The sequence below is a fragment of the Colobus angolensis genome, unplaced genomic scaffold, assembly GCF_000951035.1.
Source record: "Colobus angolensis palliatus isolate OR3802 unplaced genomic scaffold, Cang.pa_1.0 Scaffold3, whole genome shotgun sequence".
Lineage (NCBI taxonomy): Eukaryota > Metazoa > Chordata > Mammalia > Primates > Cercopithecidae > Colobus > Colobus angolensis.
In genome coordinates this window covers 15,868,205-15,883,103 of record NW_012116265.1, presented here as the reverse complement: position 1 = coordinate 15,883,103, position 14,899 = coordinate 15,868,205, and the positions used below count along the sequence as shown (strand labels likewise).

The 14,899-nt window shown below is 47.1% G+C and overlaps 1 protein-coding gene across 2 annotated transcripts in view; it reads left to right on the top strand.

The window, feature by feature from the left end:
• ADCK1 (aarF domain containing kinase 1) overlaps nucleotides 1–14,899 on the top strand; it is a 113,109-nt gene that overhangs the window by 87,385 nt on the left and 10,825 nt on the right. For both annotated transcript variants that reach the window (XM_011949479.1, XM_011949478.1), the window contains one exon: nucleotides 105–221. In XM_011949479.1, the coding sequence (XP_011804869.1) occupies nucleotides 105–221 (117 nt within the window). The remainder of the gene's footprint in view (nucleotides 1–104; nucleotides 222–14,899) is intronic.

Sequence of the window (14,899 nt, the reverse complement as noted above, 5' to 3'; positions counted from 1 at the left end):
TCTGGGAGGAGCCTCTGTTGCTGTCTGGCTCGCTGTGCCACATTGTCGTCCTTGCCCGACTCCCAGCCTCCCCGGACCATCTGACCTGTCCCTTCCTATCCCAGGTCCCCCGAATCCACTGGGACCTGTCCACGGAGCGGGTCCTCCTGATGGAGTTTGTGGACGGCGGGCAGGTCAATGACAGAGACTACATGGAGAGGAACAAGATCGACGTCAATGAGGTGAGGTCAAGAGCTCAGGGCTGCTGTGCCAGGGAACGTGGGCTTGGTCGAGGCTGCCCAGGAAGTGCCTGTGTGTCCAGGTGAGGCCTCAGAGTCTGGCCCCCCTGTCTTTAATGGGGCCCATTGTCTGGAGAATTATAAACTTTGAGCATTCTTTCAGGTGATTTAGGCCAACCCTGTGCACATGGCAGCCTGCAGGGGCATGCTGAGCCCCTTCTGCCATTACCTGCTTTTCGTTTGCACCATCTGAGGCCCACAAAGCTAAGCGGCCACAGAGAACAATGATGCAAAATCAGTGAGACTTAATCCTTCTGGCTCTGTGGGGCCTGTCCGTTGTCTCTTCCCTCTTCCTGCCCTCCCCTCTCCTTCCCACTTCCCAGATCTCAAGGGATCAGACAAAAAGGGAACAGCAGCAGCCAACTGCATCAGCCTCCTAGAGCAGGAAAAAAGAGGTGGGCTTTGTGTGTCTCCCCTTTCCATCCCCCTTGTCCCAGGGAATACTGGCCAGTGGGTGGGACCTGTCCCCCAGTTTCTGCTTCTTGGTTGCCACAGGCTCCCACAGGAATGGGTGGAGTTGTACTTTTTCAACAACATTCATAATTTCATTTTTATGTTTTTGGAAACGGGGTCTTGCTCTGTTGCCCAGACTGGCATGCAGTGGCACAATCATAGCTCGCTGTAATCTGGAACTCCTGGGCTCAAGCAGTCCTCCCACTTTGGCCTCACAAAGTGCTGGCATTACAGGCGTGAGCCATGTGGCCAGGCTTGACATTGATCGTTTTAATAGTGTCTGCTCTATGCTAGGTATAGGGGCTCACAGGAGGACCAGACCCAGTCCCCAGAGCTTAGCATTAGAGTCAGACACACATCTAAGTCCTTCCTGCTGTATCTCAGGCAGCGAGAGGGTGTGAGCAGAACCCCAGGGAGAGTGAGGAAGAGGCACTGAGGCCTGCCACAGGTTGGCATCCCCAGCAGGATGAGTAGGAATTTTCCAGGTAGTGGCTTTGCAAGAAGGGGAAGGGAATGGGTGAAGTTTGGCAGGGCTGGGGCAGGGTTCCTTGGGGTGTGTGGGGAGATAAGGTAATGGTCTGGGGTGTGACCTCGAGGCACTGTGGAGTTACTTCAGGGTTTTGAGGAGTGCAGAACTGTGCTCTGGGGTGGAAGGAAGGAAGGAAGGAAGGAAAGGGCCCACACTCGGTGGAGGTGAATGCTTTTTTGCTTTTTTTTTTTTCTCTGAGGCAGAGTTTTGCTCTTGTTGCCCAGGCTGGAGTGCAGTGGCACAATCTCAGCTCACCACCGCCTCCGCCTCCTGGGTTCAAGTGATTCTCCTGCCTCAGCCTCCCAAGTAGCTGGGATTACAGGCATGTGCTACCATGCCTGGCTAATTTTGTATTTTTAGTAGAGACAGGGTTTCTCTATATTGGTCAGGCTGGTCTCAAACTCCTGACCTCAGGTGATCCGCCTGCCTCGGTCTCCCAAAGTGCTGGGATTACAGGTGTGAGCCACCGCGCCTGGCTGTGAGTGCTCTTTTCTATTCCACTCCCCATGTCCACAGGCAGTGCACAAAGATGAGCGTGAGCATATGGTCCCAGTGGGGAGAAAGTCATACCTTGGCTCAGCAGATGAGCCCGGGGGGATAGTAGGGGAGTGTGGTGGTCGCACAGGCCGCCTGGTGGCCATGTGACCGCTGTTAATGGGGTCAGTACCTGCCTCCGAGAGGGGTCGTGAAGACTGTGAGTTAGGGTACAAACAGCGCTGAGCACGGTGCCTGGCGTGTGGTTAGCGTTCCAGAAGAGTAGCTGGGTGGTGCTTGTTGATTTCCTTATGTTATCTTTGGGCTCTGTTCTTTCTTTCTCCTTTCACCATTAGCGTTTATTGCATGCCTAACTCCCTGCCCTTTTCTCCATTATAAACTTATGAGGGTGCTCTCATTGTCTCTATTTTGCCGACAGAGAATCAGAGACTCAGAGAGAGAAGGTCACACGGCTTAGTAGAGGTGGGATTGAAACCCGGATCTCCCTGATTTCACTCTTCCTGTTAGGCTACAAAGGAGGGGCCACATCAAAGTGCACAGAGCTGCTGCCAGGAGCTTGGCGGAAACGTTCGCTGTGGCTGGCTCAGGCCTTCTAGGAAAGCTGCTGTCCCCTGACTTAGGGAACAGTGCTTCAGTAACCCTTTCGAGGGCCTTGGGGTGAGTGTGGGGTATAGGCAGGCTACACTGAAACAGATACCACCCTGTTTTCCCCAGGGCAGCTTTGCTAATACCTGAGCTTCCTATTGGGCTTTTCTGGAAGAGTTCTGCTGCTTGGAGGGAAAGGGATGAGAAAAATAATTCATCCTTCTATTTTACAGATGGGGTGAAAAGTTCTGAGAGAGAGCAAATATCTTTCCTGAGATCACTTGGCCAGTAACACAAGTAGGGGCTTCTGACTCTGCTGCCTTCACTGGTGGCTTCTAGGCTGGTACGTGGGAGGCATTCAAGCTGAATACAAAGTCTTTGGTTCCAGTGGTGAAGGGATTGGATGGGATGGGAGGCCACCTCTGGCATTTCCTGAATGGCCTTAAAGGGAAATAGGGTCTGTCGCCTGCTGATCAGGAAATATCCCAGAGGCCTCACCCCTGCCAGGTTCCTGGCATTTACTTACTACCAGCTGTGGAGGCATTTTCATTCCAGCAGCACCCTCAAGTCCATTAATCTCTTTGGATCCAGTGAGCCCAGAGCTGTGATGGCATTTAATCAGAAGCAATGTTGATTTTCAAAACAAATGCAAACACAGAAAGGTGCGCTCTAGTGTGGTTGTTTGCTTATGGCTGAGCGCGGTGCCTGGCCGGAGGGGGCAGCTAGGCTGGAACTGGGCAGTAGGAGCTGGGCAGGGCGTGCCCTCTGAGGCCTGGTCTCATCTGCTCCTGGCTCCCCGCTCTTTTGATACCTTGTAGATAAAGCCAGTGGTCTGTGCAGAGCAGATCCTTGGTAGACATCCTTACATCAGTGAACGGGTAAATAAACCAGCCTCACACCCTAGATTGGCCCTTACCAGGCAGACCTAGGGGAGAGTGTCAGTTGTTTTCTTGTGGACATGCAGAATGGGGCAAGCTGATATCAGAGTTATTTGGGGAAAAATAATAACTAATAATAATTATAAGCAATTAATATGTGCCAGGCATATGATCATTACAGATCTCCATGCAGCGTATGTTATTAACCCCATTTACAGATGAGAAAGCAAATGCTCAGAGAGGTTAAACAACTTGCCCCATATCACACAGCTAGCAGGGGTGGAACCAGAGTTTGAACTCAGGTCTGCATGACTCCAAAGTCCTTGCCCCTCTACCTTCTCCATTTCCCTGCCGGGGATCTATAGGTTGGTGCAAAGGTAATTGTGTGTTTTGTTTTTTATTTCGGGCCATTCGAAAACTGCAATTATTTTTGCAACAACCCAATACCTTGGGCTGCTGGAACCTGGAGCCACTTGGTAACTAACTACTCAGAGGAGCTGGAGCACCGACTGAGAAGCATTGCCCAGCACCAAGGCAGTGTCTGAATGTAACACCTCTCTCTCTTGCTTACATCAAGGATCACTTCATATAAACATTTTTCTGTTTTATCATACCTATCTGTAAGTAAGTGATTTTGTGAGGACTGTGTGAGTTAATGCACAAACAGTGCTTTGCACAGTGCCTGGCATGTGCTAAGTAAGTACCCCAAACTGATAGTGAGATGAATGTTGTTGTTGTCATTGGGCTGTTTTTTTCTCTTTTACCTCCCCAACTTTTTTTTTTTTTTTTTGTAACCATTGATGTTTACTGACTGCCTGGCTCTATGTGCCAGGAGCTGTCTGCATTATCAACTTATGAGGGAGGTCTTATTGTCTCAGATTTGCAGATGAAGAATCAGAGACTCAGAGAGGGAAGATAACTTACCTGAGGTCGCAAATTTTAATTGTATACCTCAGTAAGTTTCCATCTGGATATAATATATAATGACTGTTCAGATAAAGTTACAAGTCATTTCTAGCCCCCTGGCAAGCTCCCTCATGTCCCTTCCAGTCAGTGCCCTCCCAGAGCTAATGCTCTTCTGAGTTCTGCCACCACAGATGACCTGCACCCATTATTGAACTTCACATAAATGGAATCATGCAGTTTTGGGATCTGACGTCTTCGTCATCAATGTGGGGCTCTTCTGGAATCTATTTTGTTTCATTGGTCTATCCTTGTAATGCCATGCTATGTTAATTTCTTAATCCCCGGTCCCTGGCTTTTAGGCTTTGCATGACTTGGTAGCTCTTTGGCAGTCTGAGATGATGTTATTAAATACTTACTTCCGCAGAAACCCCCACAGTGGGCTATGGGCCACTACGGTGCTCTAAGTACTGTCACTTACCATCAATGGTGTTGGGAGTAGATTAGGGACAGGCCTTACTCTGAATAAATTAATCTATCATGGCTCTTACCAACCAACATCAAAGCCACGGCCTTGTAGAAGACTACGGGGGAGCGTGTGTGTGTGTGTGTGTGTGTGTGTGTGTGTGTGTGTTGAAACATTCCACAATCCTGAAAGTTTCAGATAGACTCCTGAGGTTCTAAAGTCTCGCTAGGACTGTGGTACTCAGCGAGCCAACCCTGGAGTAACTCCCTCCTGAGGACAGCCTGGCTGTGAGCATTCCTTGGGGAGGGAGGTACAGGGCTAGATAGGAGTGACAGGGGGCAAAAGTGTTACTCTAAATCCTAGGGTGTAGTGTGACTAGTGGCATCTTAGCTGCTATAAGCAGATGTCTATCCTGGAAGGTGGCTGTAGAAGGGACCCCTCTTGAGGTGGGTGGGGGTGGATCCAGACCCTCTCCAACCACTTGTTGTATCAGCCTCACTCCGCTTTGAAGAGGCCTCCTCACTCTACAGCATCCCAGTTCCACTGGGCCCAATAGACTTGGATAGGGAAACACCGGTTTAGCAGGCAAGATGGGTAGATTCAATCTCTGTCCTGCCAGTACCTTGCTGTATAACCTTAAGCAAATCACATCCGCTCTCTGGTCCTCAGTATGCTTATCGAAGGTGTTGGACTAGCTAGGCTCTAACTAGGAACGTTAATTCTTCAGCTTGGTGGGAGCTAAGACTTGTTCACCAACAATCTCTTTTGGAATCACTGTAGGGGAAAAAAAGAAATCACCAGGGGAGCTTATTTAACAATGCAGATTCCTGGACCCTACTGCAAACTCACTAATCCAAATCTGGGGTGGAAAGGATTGTAGAAGTTTGCAAGAATCTGCATTTCAACAAACTGTCCAGGCGGTTCAGACACTCACTGAAGTTCAGGACTCCGCATACTCAAACATGAAGCCAGGGGCCCAGGCCTTGCCAGGAGTGCCATCTGCGCTCACCCTGCTGATCTGTACCTCCAGGCCTGAGACAGCCCTGCCCAGGGGTGCCCACCTGCTAGCAAGCACAGGCCTCGGGAGCCAGCAGCCTGCAGGGGCCCTCATTTGTTTGTGTCTGTGAGCCCAGAAGCAGATATTACCAAGGGCCTGACCTGGTGATCATATTTGCCAGTCACTTTAAGAGCTGGCAACAATGACTGTCATTGATCTCATTAAAAGTAAAGGTCGTGCAGGAGCCCGCTTTCCCGGGCTGGATGGCGCCTCCCCGAGCCACAGAACCACTATTGATTGCTGGACCTTTATCGAAGGTTAATTGGATTTCAGTGAGTGTGTGTTTAAGATCCTGCCGAGGCTGAGGCTCAATTTAATTTTTGTGAAATTAGCCAAGAAAGAGGTGACAGAGACGGGAGTGTAGGGGCAGCAGGGACGGATGACTGGAGGTCTGGTGGGCAGACACTGCTGTCCGTGAAGATTGGGATGGGGTTTTAGAAGGGACACCAGCCTGGCTGTCCCAGAGACATGGGATCCAGGGGGCGAGAGTGCCAGAGCTCCTCAGTGGTCATTATGTGGACTTAGGTTCAGTCCGCCATCCTCAGGGTGGTGCTTCTGGTGTGTGGTGCAGCCTCCAGAACCTGTCTGTTCCCAGAGCATCAGTCTCCATCTTCTGTCAGGGTTGGGTGGGGATCTGGGGGTTTAGCTGGTACTTTTAAAGTCTTTCAGTTAATTTTTCTTTTTCAGAACCCCCAAATCTCATTTTCAGAGGTGCCAGGGTCCCTCAGTTTCTGAGCCTGCTTGAGGCTCAGCAGTAATAATTATAAAGCTCTCCTATTGCCGGCTTAGGGGTCCATGTTTTCTAGCCTGCCGAGTCACTTCTCAGTAGCTCCCTGCAGCAAACACAATTTTGCTTATCTCACTTTGCCTTCTGTTGTTGCCTCTCTACTCTTTTCTTGTTGTGGTGGGGTCTTTGCCTTCTTTTCTACTTTTAGAGTCAGTTTCGTGGGGTTCGTGAAGAAGTGGAGTCAGTGGCCTGGGTTCCACTTGCCGTGCTTAGCCAGAAGCCGTTGCTATGCTTCTTCTAGTAGTTTTTTTTTTTTTTTTTTTTTTTTTGAGACAGAGTCTCGCTCTGTTGCCCAGGCTGGAGTGCAGTGGCCGGATCTCAGCTCACTGCAAGCTCCGCCTCCCAGGTTTACGCCATTCTCCTGCCTCAGCCTCCCGAGTAGCTGGGACTACAGGCGCCCGCCACCTCGCCTGGCTAGCTTTTTGTATTTTTTAGTAGAGACGGGGTTTCACCATGTTAGCCAGGATGGTCTCGAACTCCTGACCTCGTGATCCGCCCGTCTCGGCCTCCCAAAGTGCTGGGATTACAGGCTTGAGCCACCGTGCCCGGCCTTCTTCTAGTAGTTCTTAATTCCATCCCGTGTCATTGCAGGAGCAGTGAAAGGGTCTCACATTTGCTTTTAGCAAATGTCTTATTGAGCAGCTACCATGTGCAAGCACTGAGTGCACTTGCTATAATAGAGGTGTGAGCAGAGCGTGGGAGAGGGTGGGGCTGGCCAAGGCTTCATAGAGCTTGGGTGCTGGGTGGGAAGAGCATAGGGTTTCAGAGTTAGGGCTCCTGAGATTGTGTATTGGCCAGTGCCCTTTGGGTAAGCGACATCCTCTGAGTGTGAGTTTTCTCATCTCTGCAGTTGGAGAGATAACATGACTTACTGCATAGGGTCATTGTGTGAACTTTGCGAACTGAAGTTTTGTAAAAATAATGTGACTGTTACTTATTCATGAGGTCGTGATTCACAGAGGCGTGTCTTCCTCCATAGAATCTTTGAGAATCCTCTTCGCTCCCCTTCCTGCCCGCTTACCTCTATTTTCTGAGTACAAAGGCTTGGAGTTGGGTAATAGTCATAATTAAGCATATGGTGGACCCCCTCCCCTCGCCCCCACTGTAAAAGCCATGCCGAAGTTTCTGCCTTTCCCCTTTCACCACCTCCAGTTGAATAGGACCTTTGCATTTTGGCTCAGTGTCATTTTTCCCCTGCTGGACCTGCCTGGCTCTCTGGTAGAAGATGCCCAGACCAAAACATAACAGCTGCAGAGGCATGAAGACCTTCTACCAAAATCACCAAAAGAAAACGTCTTCTTCCATCATCCATCCCTTCATAGCGTCTTGGACCAAATCTTTAAAAGAGCTTGGGGATATTAGAGGGGTCCAAGTGCATGAGATGAGTTCCTGGACATTTATTTCCTCAACAGCAAAGGTGTTGGGAGTGGGTAACTGTGTTGCTGTGGAGTTGGCCTTCCTGGATTCAGGTGCTGGCTCTGCTACTTATAAGCTGTGCCACCTTGGTGAAGCTACTCACCCTTTTGAAGCCTCAGTTTCCTTTTGTAAAGTGGGATACAAGCGAGTAACCCACTGGATCGTTTGATGACTGAAACAGAATGCTTGGTATGGTGCCGGGCCCAGCGTATGTGCTCATCACGTTGAATTATGCTGAATTCCACCCCTTGGAATTCTGTGGTGTCCTGTGGTGCTGGCAGTACATGATGTGCCAAAAGATGGGGGAAACATATAGTGAAGAAACCCTTTCCCCATTTTTCATATTGACCCAGGTAAGGTGGAAAGATAGGAAAATATTTCTTTGGACGGAGTTGTTGTCCAAGGCCAGAGATGCCAGATGTCTCTGCTTTTCCTCCCTTTCTCTGTGTCTTCCCATAGCCAAAGGCCCTAGGACCCCTCCCACCTGCGCTGGTATCTGGGTAACTTTAATGAGTGTCTCTGGCCAGAGACTTGAGGAGGCTCTCTGGCCAGAGAGACTCATTAAATACCCCATGCTATGGCTCTCTGTGATGTTCCTTTTCAATCCTAACCTAGAGAAGCTTTCACTAGGTGCCTAGGAGCTCCAAAATTAGAGTAACTTCCCAGTTTCCTGTGATTTTACTCAGCGCCTCTTCTTTTTATTTATTTATTTTTTGATATAGGTTTTCACTCTCACCCAGGCTAGGGTGCAGTGACATGATCTCAGCTCACTGCAGCCTTAATCTCCCCAGGCTCAGGTGATCTTCCCACCCCAGCCTCTGGAGTAGCTGGGGCTACAGGTGCATGCCACCATGCCTAGGTAATTTTTGTATTTCTTATAGAAACGGGGCTTCACTGTGTTTCCCAGGCTGGTCTCCAACTCCTGGGCTCAAGCCAACTGACTGCCTCAGCCTCACAAAGCCCCTTTCTTTCTTCCTCACTATCTCTCCTGACACCATGTGTGGTCAAAGAGGTTCCCAGCACCTTTGCGTTCAGAGACTACACCTCAGCATTTGTGAGTCCAAGATTGCCCCATCCGTGGACAAGTTTGGGCTCCATGCTGGGAAGCTGTTTTTAATCTGAGGCTTACAAATCCCAAAGGTGGTTCCTGGGGATAGGGTGGAGATTATGGTAAAATGCTCTAGGGCCAGCACCAGTGGCTCATACCTGTAATCCCAGTGCTTTGGACAGGGCTGAAGTGGGAGGATCAGTTGAAGCCAGGAGTTTGAGACCATCCCATCCTGGGCAACATAGTGAGACCTTGTCTCTACAAAAAAAATAAATTAACTGGGCGTGGTGGCACATGCATGTAATCCCAGTTATTCTGGAGGGTAAGGTGGGAGGATCATTTGAACCCAGGTGTTCGAGGCTGCAGTGAGCCATGATGGTGCCACTGCACTTGAGCCTGGGCTACAGAGTGAGGCCCTGTATTTTTTTTTTAGAAAGCTCTAGGTCTGGTCTAGTCTTTCATGCTGTTGTACCTCAGAAAGCCTGGGCAGAAACTGGAGGAAAGGCAGAGTTTGAATGATTAATCTCCTTATAGTTAATATCAGGCTACTCATGTGATTATCAGTATCCTGTAACACCAACCCCCTGTTTCCTTCGGGGATCTTGGCCTTTCTTTTAAGACGCCCCCCCAGGAACATAAATAGATTCTCTCTTGAGGGTGGGAATAAATTAATCCATGTAATTATAGAATAATTAAAGTACTTTTAGCCAATTCAAGTTTTGAGAAAAGTCCAAAAATAACTCATTGATTTAAATATTATTTACTAAATTAATTCTTTACCCAGTCTTTTTATAGATTCCTGGTTTTTCCCCTCCCTGCTGTTAGAGAATAAAGGCATTGCATAATAACTGAAATCACTTATCGTCAATGGCACATTCTTTTTATGTGGAACAATTAAAAGATTTCTCATTGACTTTTTTTTTTTCCTTAATGGCACTGTACTGTAGCTTTAGTTAACAGTGTGGTTTTGGTTAGCTGACAGTCTTGGATTTCCCACTGAGACTCTTTTTTTTTTTTAATGAAACATTTGGCAGCTTCTGGGGTTGGAGTGGGGTGGTGTTCAGACGTCTTTGGTGCAGTCTGTCTCCAGGAAGAGCTTCCCTGTGAGTGGAGAGGCAGGATAACGGGGCGATCGAGGCCTGTTCTCTGGAGCCAGTGCTCCTAGGTTTAGACTAACTGCCAACCAAGTCACCAAACTTTCTATTTTGTGTCCTGATTCCTTCACCTGTTTACTGCAGAGGATGGCAGCGAGTGCTGAATCCGTTAGTGTGAAGTGCCTGGCATGGTGCCTGGTATAGTGTGTTAGCCATCATTATTTGTCATACTGGACCTCTGTCAATTTCAGTAGGGATGGCACCAGGTTCAAGAGGCCAAAGAAGAGATAGTGAATGGAACATAGATTTAAACAAATGGTTTATTTGGAGGAACTTACAAGACAGTTCAGTGGTGGCAGGCTGGACAGGAAAACCACCACCACTTGTAAAAAGCATGCCATTTATATAGTACGTTCACTTAGTACCCTGTCCTCAGCAACCTGCACCTAGCAACCCATATTTCTGAAGTTAAGGCAGTTGTGTCTGCCATAAGTGTCTGCTTAAGTTATTACTGTCAGGTGTGTCTATCATGCACTATTCTAAAAAGATGATGCGTCCTGTCATTATGCAGATGCCACCGTTCACAGGGCATGAGGCAGTGTTAGGGACACAATGATCTGTTCTTAAGCAAGACACATAATATATTATAGAAGGGAGAGAGGGTCGTGTGCCCAGTAATGGCCTTAGGTTTCTCCTCAATGCCTCTGAGTAGGAGGGAGCTGGCTTCTCTCTTCTGGGAAACTCAGTTCCTAGAAAGACTAACACAACTCTAAGAGATGTTATCCAACACTTAGAAATGAGGCCAGGAGAGTGTGGTGTGGCAGTCTTGGGCATTGTTCAACCAGCTCCCTAGAGGATTTTTTTTAATATCTAGGGAAATGTACATTTGTTTGACTTTGCTATTGACAATTATTTAAAGGCACAGACTGGTCATACATCAACGTGAAAATCTTATCCAGTAGAGATGCAAATAATTTCTGTCTAGTATAAAAGATAACCCCAAAGGTTACAACTTTTTTTTAAATGCCTCGTAGAACAGTAACCTGTTTTTTAGCTAATCCAGAAACCTTAGTCTCTTATTCCTGTTTAAATGCCCATAAACACCTACTTTCAAAATTCTCTTTGAACCAGCCCTACCATCTTACTTGCCCCCTTACTTATTTATTTATTTTTGAGACAGAGTTTCACTCTTGTTGCCCAGGCTGGAGTGCAATGGTGTGATATTGGCTCACTGCAACCTCTGTCTCCACGGTTCAAACAATTCTCCTCGGCCTCCTAAAATGCTGGGATTACAGGCATGAGCCACCGCACCAGGCCCCAGTGTGTAGTCTTTTATCCCTCACCTTCCTCCTACCCTTCTCCCCAAGTCCCCAAAGTTCATTGTATCATTCTTATGCCTTTGCGTCCTCATAGATTAGCTCTCACTTATAAGTGGAAACATACGATATTCGTTTTTCCAGTCCTGAGTTACTTCACTTAGAATAATGGTCTCCAATTCCATCTACGTTGCTGCAAATGCCATTGTTTCGTTCCTTTTTGTGGCTGAGTGGTATTGCATGGTGTATATACACCATGTTTTCTTTATCTACCTGTTGATGGGCATTTAGGCTGGTTCCATATTTTTGCAATTGTGAATTGTGCTGCTATAAACATGCGTGTGTAAGTGTCTTTTTCATATAATGATTTCTTTTCCTCTGGATAGACACCCACTAGTGGGATTGCTGGATCAAATGGTAGTTCAGTGTTTCATTCTTTAAGGAATCTCCACACTGTTTCCCATAGTTGTTGTGCTAGTTTACTTTCCCACCAGCAGTGTAAAAGTATTCCTTTTTCACCACATCCACGCCAACATCTATTATTTTTGATTTTTTGATTATGGCAATTCTTGCAGGAGTAAGGTGGTATTGCATTGTGGTTTCGATTTGCATTTCCCTGATCGTTAGTGATGTTGAGCATTTTTTTCATATGTTTGTTGGCCATTTGTATATCTTCTTTTGAGAATTGTCTGTTCATGTCCTTAGCCCACTTTTTGATGGGATTGTTTGTTCTTTTCTTGCTGATTTGTTTGAGTTCCTTGTAGATTCTGGATATTAATCTTTTGTTCGATGCATAGCTGTGAATATTTTCTCCCACTCGATGGATTCCTTCCACTCTGTGGATTGTCTGTTTACCCTGCTGATTATTTCTTTTGCTGTGCAGAAGCTTTTTAGTTTAATTAAGTCCCGTCTACTTATCTTTGTTTTTGTTGCATTTGCTTTTGGGTTCTTGGTCATGAAATCTTTGCTTAAGCCAATGTCTAGAAGAGTTTTTCTGATGTTATCTTCTAGATTTTTTACGGTTGCAGGTCTTAAATTTAAGTCTTTGATCCATTTTGAGTTGATTTTTTATAAGGTGAGAAGTGAAAAACCAATTCCATTCTTCTACATGTGGCTAGCCAGTTATCCCAGCACCATTTGTTGAATAGGGTGTCCTTTTCCCACTTTGTTTTTGTTTGCTTTGTTGAATATCAGTTGGCTGTAAGAATTTGGCTTTATTTCTTGGTTCTCTATTCTGTTCCATTGGTCTACATCCCTGTTTTGGTACCAGTACCATGCTGTTTTGCTAACTATAGCTCTGAAGTATAGTTTGAAGTTGGGTAATGTGATGCCTCCAGATTTGTTCTTTTTGCTTAGTCTTACTTTGGCTATGTGGACTTGTCCCCTTATTAATGAGTTAAAAAAATCTTTGACACGTGTTCATTCTGTATTTATTTAGTTTTATTTTTTATTTATGTATTTAGAGACAGGGTTTCACTCTGCCTCCCAGGTTGGAGTACAGTGGTGCCGTCATAGCTCACTGCAGTGTTGAACTCCTGGGCTAAAGTGATCCTTCTGCCTTAGCCTCCCTAGTAGATAGAACCATATGCATGTTCCACCACACCTGGCTGAATTTTTAATTTTATTTAGAGATGAGGTCTTGCTGTGTTGCCCAGGCTGGTCTGAAACTCCTGTCTTCAAGCAATCATCCCTCCTGAGCCTCCCAAAGTGCTGGGATTATAGGTGTGGGCCACTGTGCCTGGCACACATTCTATATTTATATGAGCTGTACTTTAAACTTTGAAAATTAGGCTTTGAGGGTGATAGTGGGTATGTATTTTTTCTAAGTTAAAAATGATAAGCTACTGCATGAAAAACAAACTTTGGTGTGTTGTCTTATAGTGTGTAAAGTGCTTTCTCATATGTGATCCTATTTTGACATTGAATCTTAAGGTTGCTCTGTGAGCAAGTAGAGCAGGTGGGGTTAGTCCCATGTAGTTGCTAAGGGAACTTGGAACCAGACTGAGAAGAGAGGTGCCTTATCACCAGGTCTCCCATGCCCAGTGACAGAACCATGCCATTGGCAGGGACTCCCACTCTGGTCTCTGTCTATGCTGGTGAAATCTGGTTAAAACCAACATTAGGAACAGCCCCAAATGGCAAGACACGATGAGCTGGAAGCAGGTGGATTGGAGGAGATGTTGAGATGGAGTGGGCCACTCTGGTGACTCTTCTCATGTGGATATGAGCAGCAGTTGGTGGCCCCCAACCTCCCCAACCACACCAGCAGCAGCTCACTTTTCAGGGGCAAGGGCTCCCCATCCTGAGCCCCCAGACCGCTAGGGGCCATCTTTCAGTACAGTTAATAGGGGGCCCAGAGCGATTAGCAATATTTCAGAAAGCTTAAGGGAGATCATACATCTCCCCATGACAGGTCTGCCCAGACTAAATGAAATGTCGTTTCTCTCCTTTTTTGGCTGGAATTCTGTCAGCTCAGTCTGGCTGCGCTGCTTATCTTGGGCTGATCAGGAGCCCTGATTGGACTTTATTTGCGTCCTTGACAAATAAAAATGAATGATTACTTAATAAATGCAATTGGTTTGGCAGATACAGCCTTTCAGAGCATGGCTCCATGAAGCTCTGAAGAGCCCCACAGAAGAGATTCTTGGTGGCATTGAGACTTGCTGGCCCACCCAGGACCAGCCCTGGCCGGGGGCCCCTCTCCAAGGAAACAGACAGTGGTGGCCCTGGGGCATCTGGCATGTCAGCCTGAGTCTGAGAACTTGACCTGGGGCAAAGTCCTGCTCCTGATGCCGACAGACACTGAGTACTGGGAAGTCTATTTCACCCCAGGAAAATGGCAGGAGCTGGAGGGCTGGCGTGGTAGCAGGCACAGTGTCTTACACGTCTTCACGTCTTAAAAACGTACAATGGAAGCTAGTCTGCTCACCTTCCAGGGGTGTTATGAGAAATCAGTAATGACAACCACAGGGTCACTTATGAGAGTCACCAGGGCACAGCACCGTGGCATTCTCATTTACCTTCACAGTGAGCCCGGAGAGTGAGACTATGATTATTTCCATGTTACTGAAGCTGAGGGCATAAGCAACTTGTTTAAGGTCACAAAGGTCAACTGAAAAGTGCAGAAGTGGATGCAAGCCACCGTAGAATAGCAGTTACTAGAAGGCTGCGGGGTCAGCTGGTGTGAATCTTGGCTCAACCCTTTTCTAGCCATGAGTAAGTTAAACCTTGATGAATCAGTTTCTCATCTGCAAAATGAAGATCATAATTGTCCCTACCTTTTGGGGGGCTAATAGGGATGTCAGCTGGTTGTTGCTAAAGTAGGGTCATCAAGAATGATGCAATGGGCAAATTATAATTGATGGGGATTCAGAGGACATTAATGGGGTTAGAATAAGCATCGAGGCAGGAGCAATAGCATCTTAGGAAAACAGAGATGAGGGTCTCACTTACGTTGAACGCAGAGTCATAGTCACGTGTTTGCCACTGTTATAAGCAAGTGGATACATAATAGAGCCAGTCTGTGGTTCATAAATTATACCTCAATAAAGCTGTTTAACAAAGCAGAGCAAGTGCCTGCTATCTTGGGAGTTT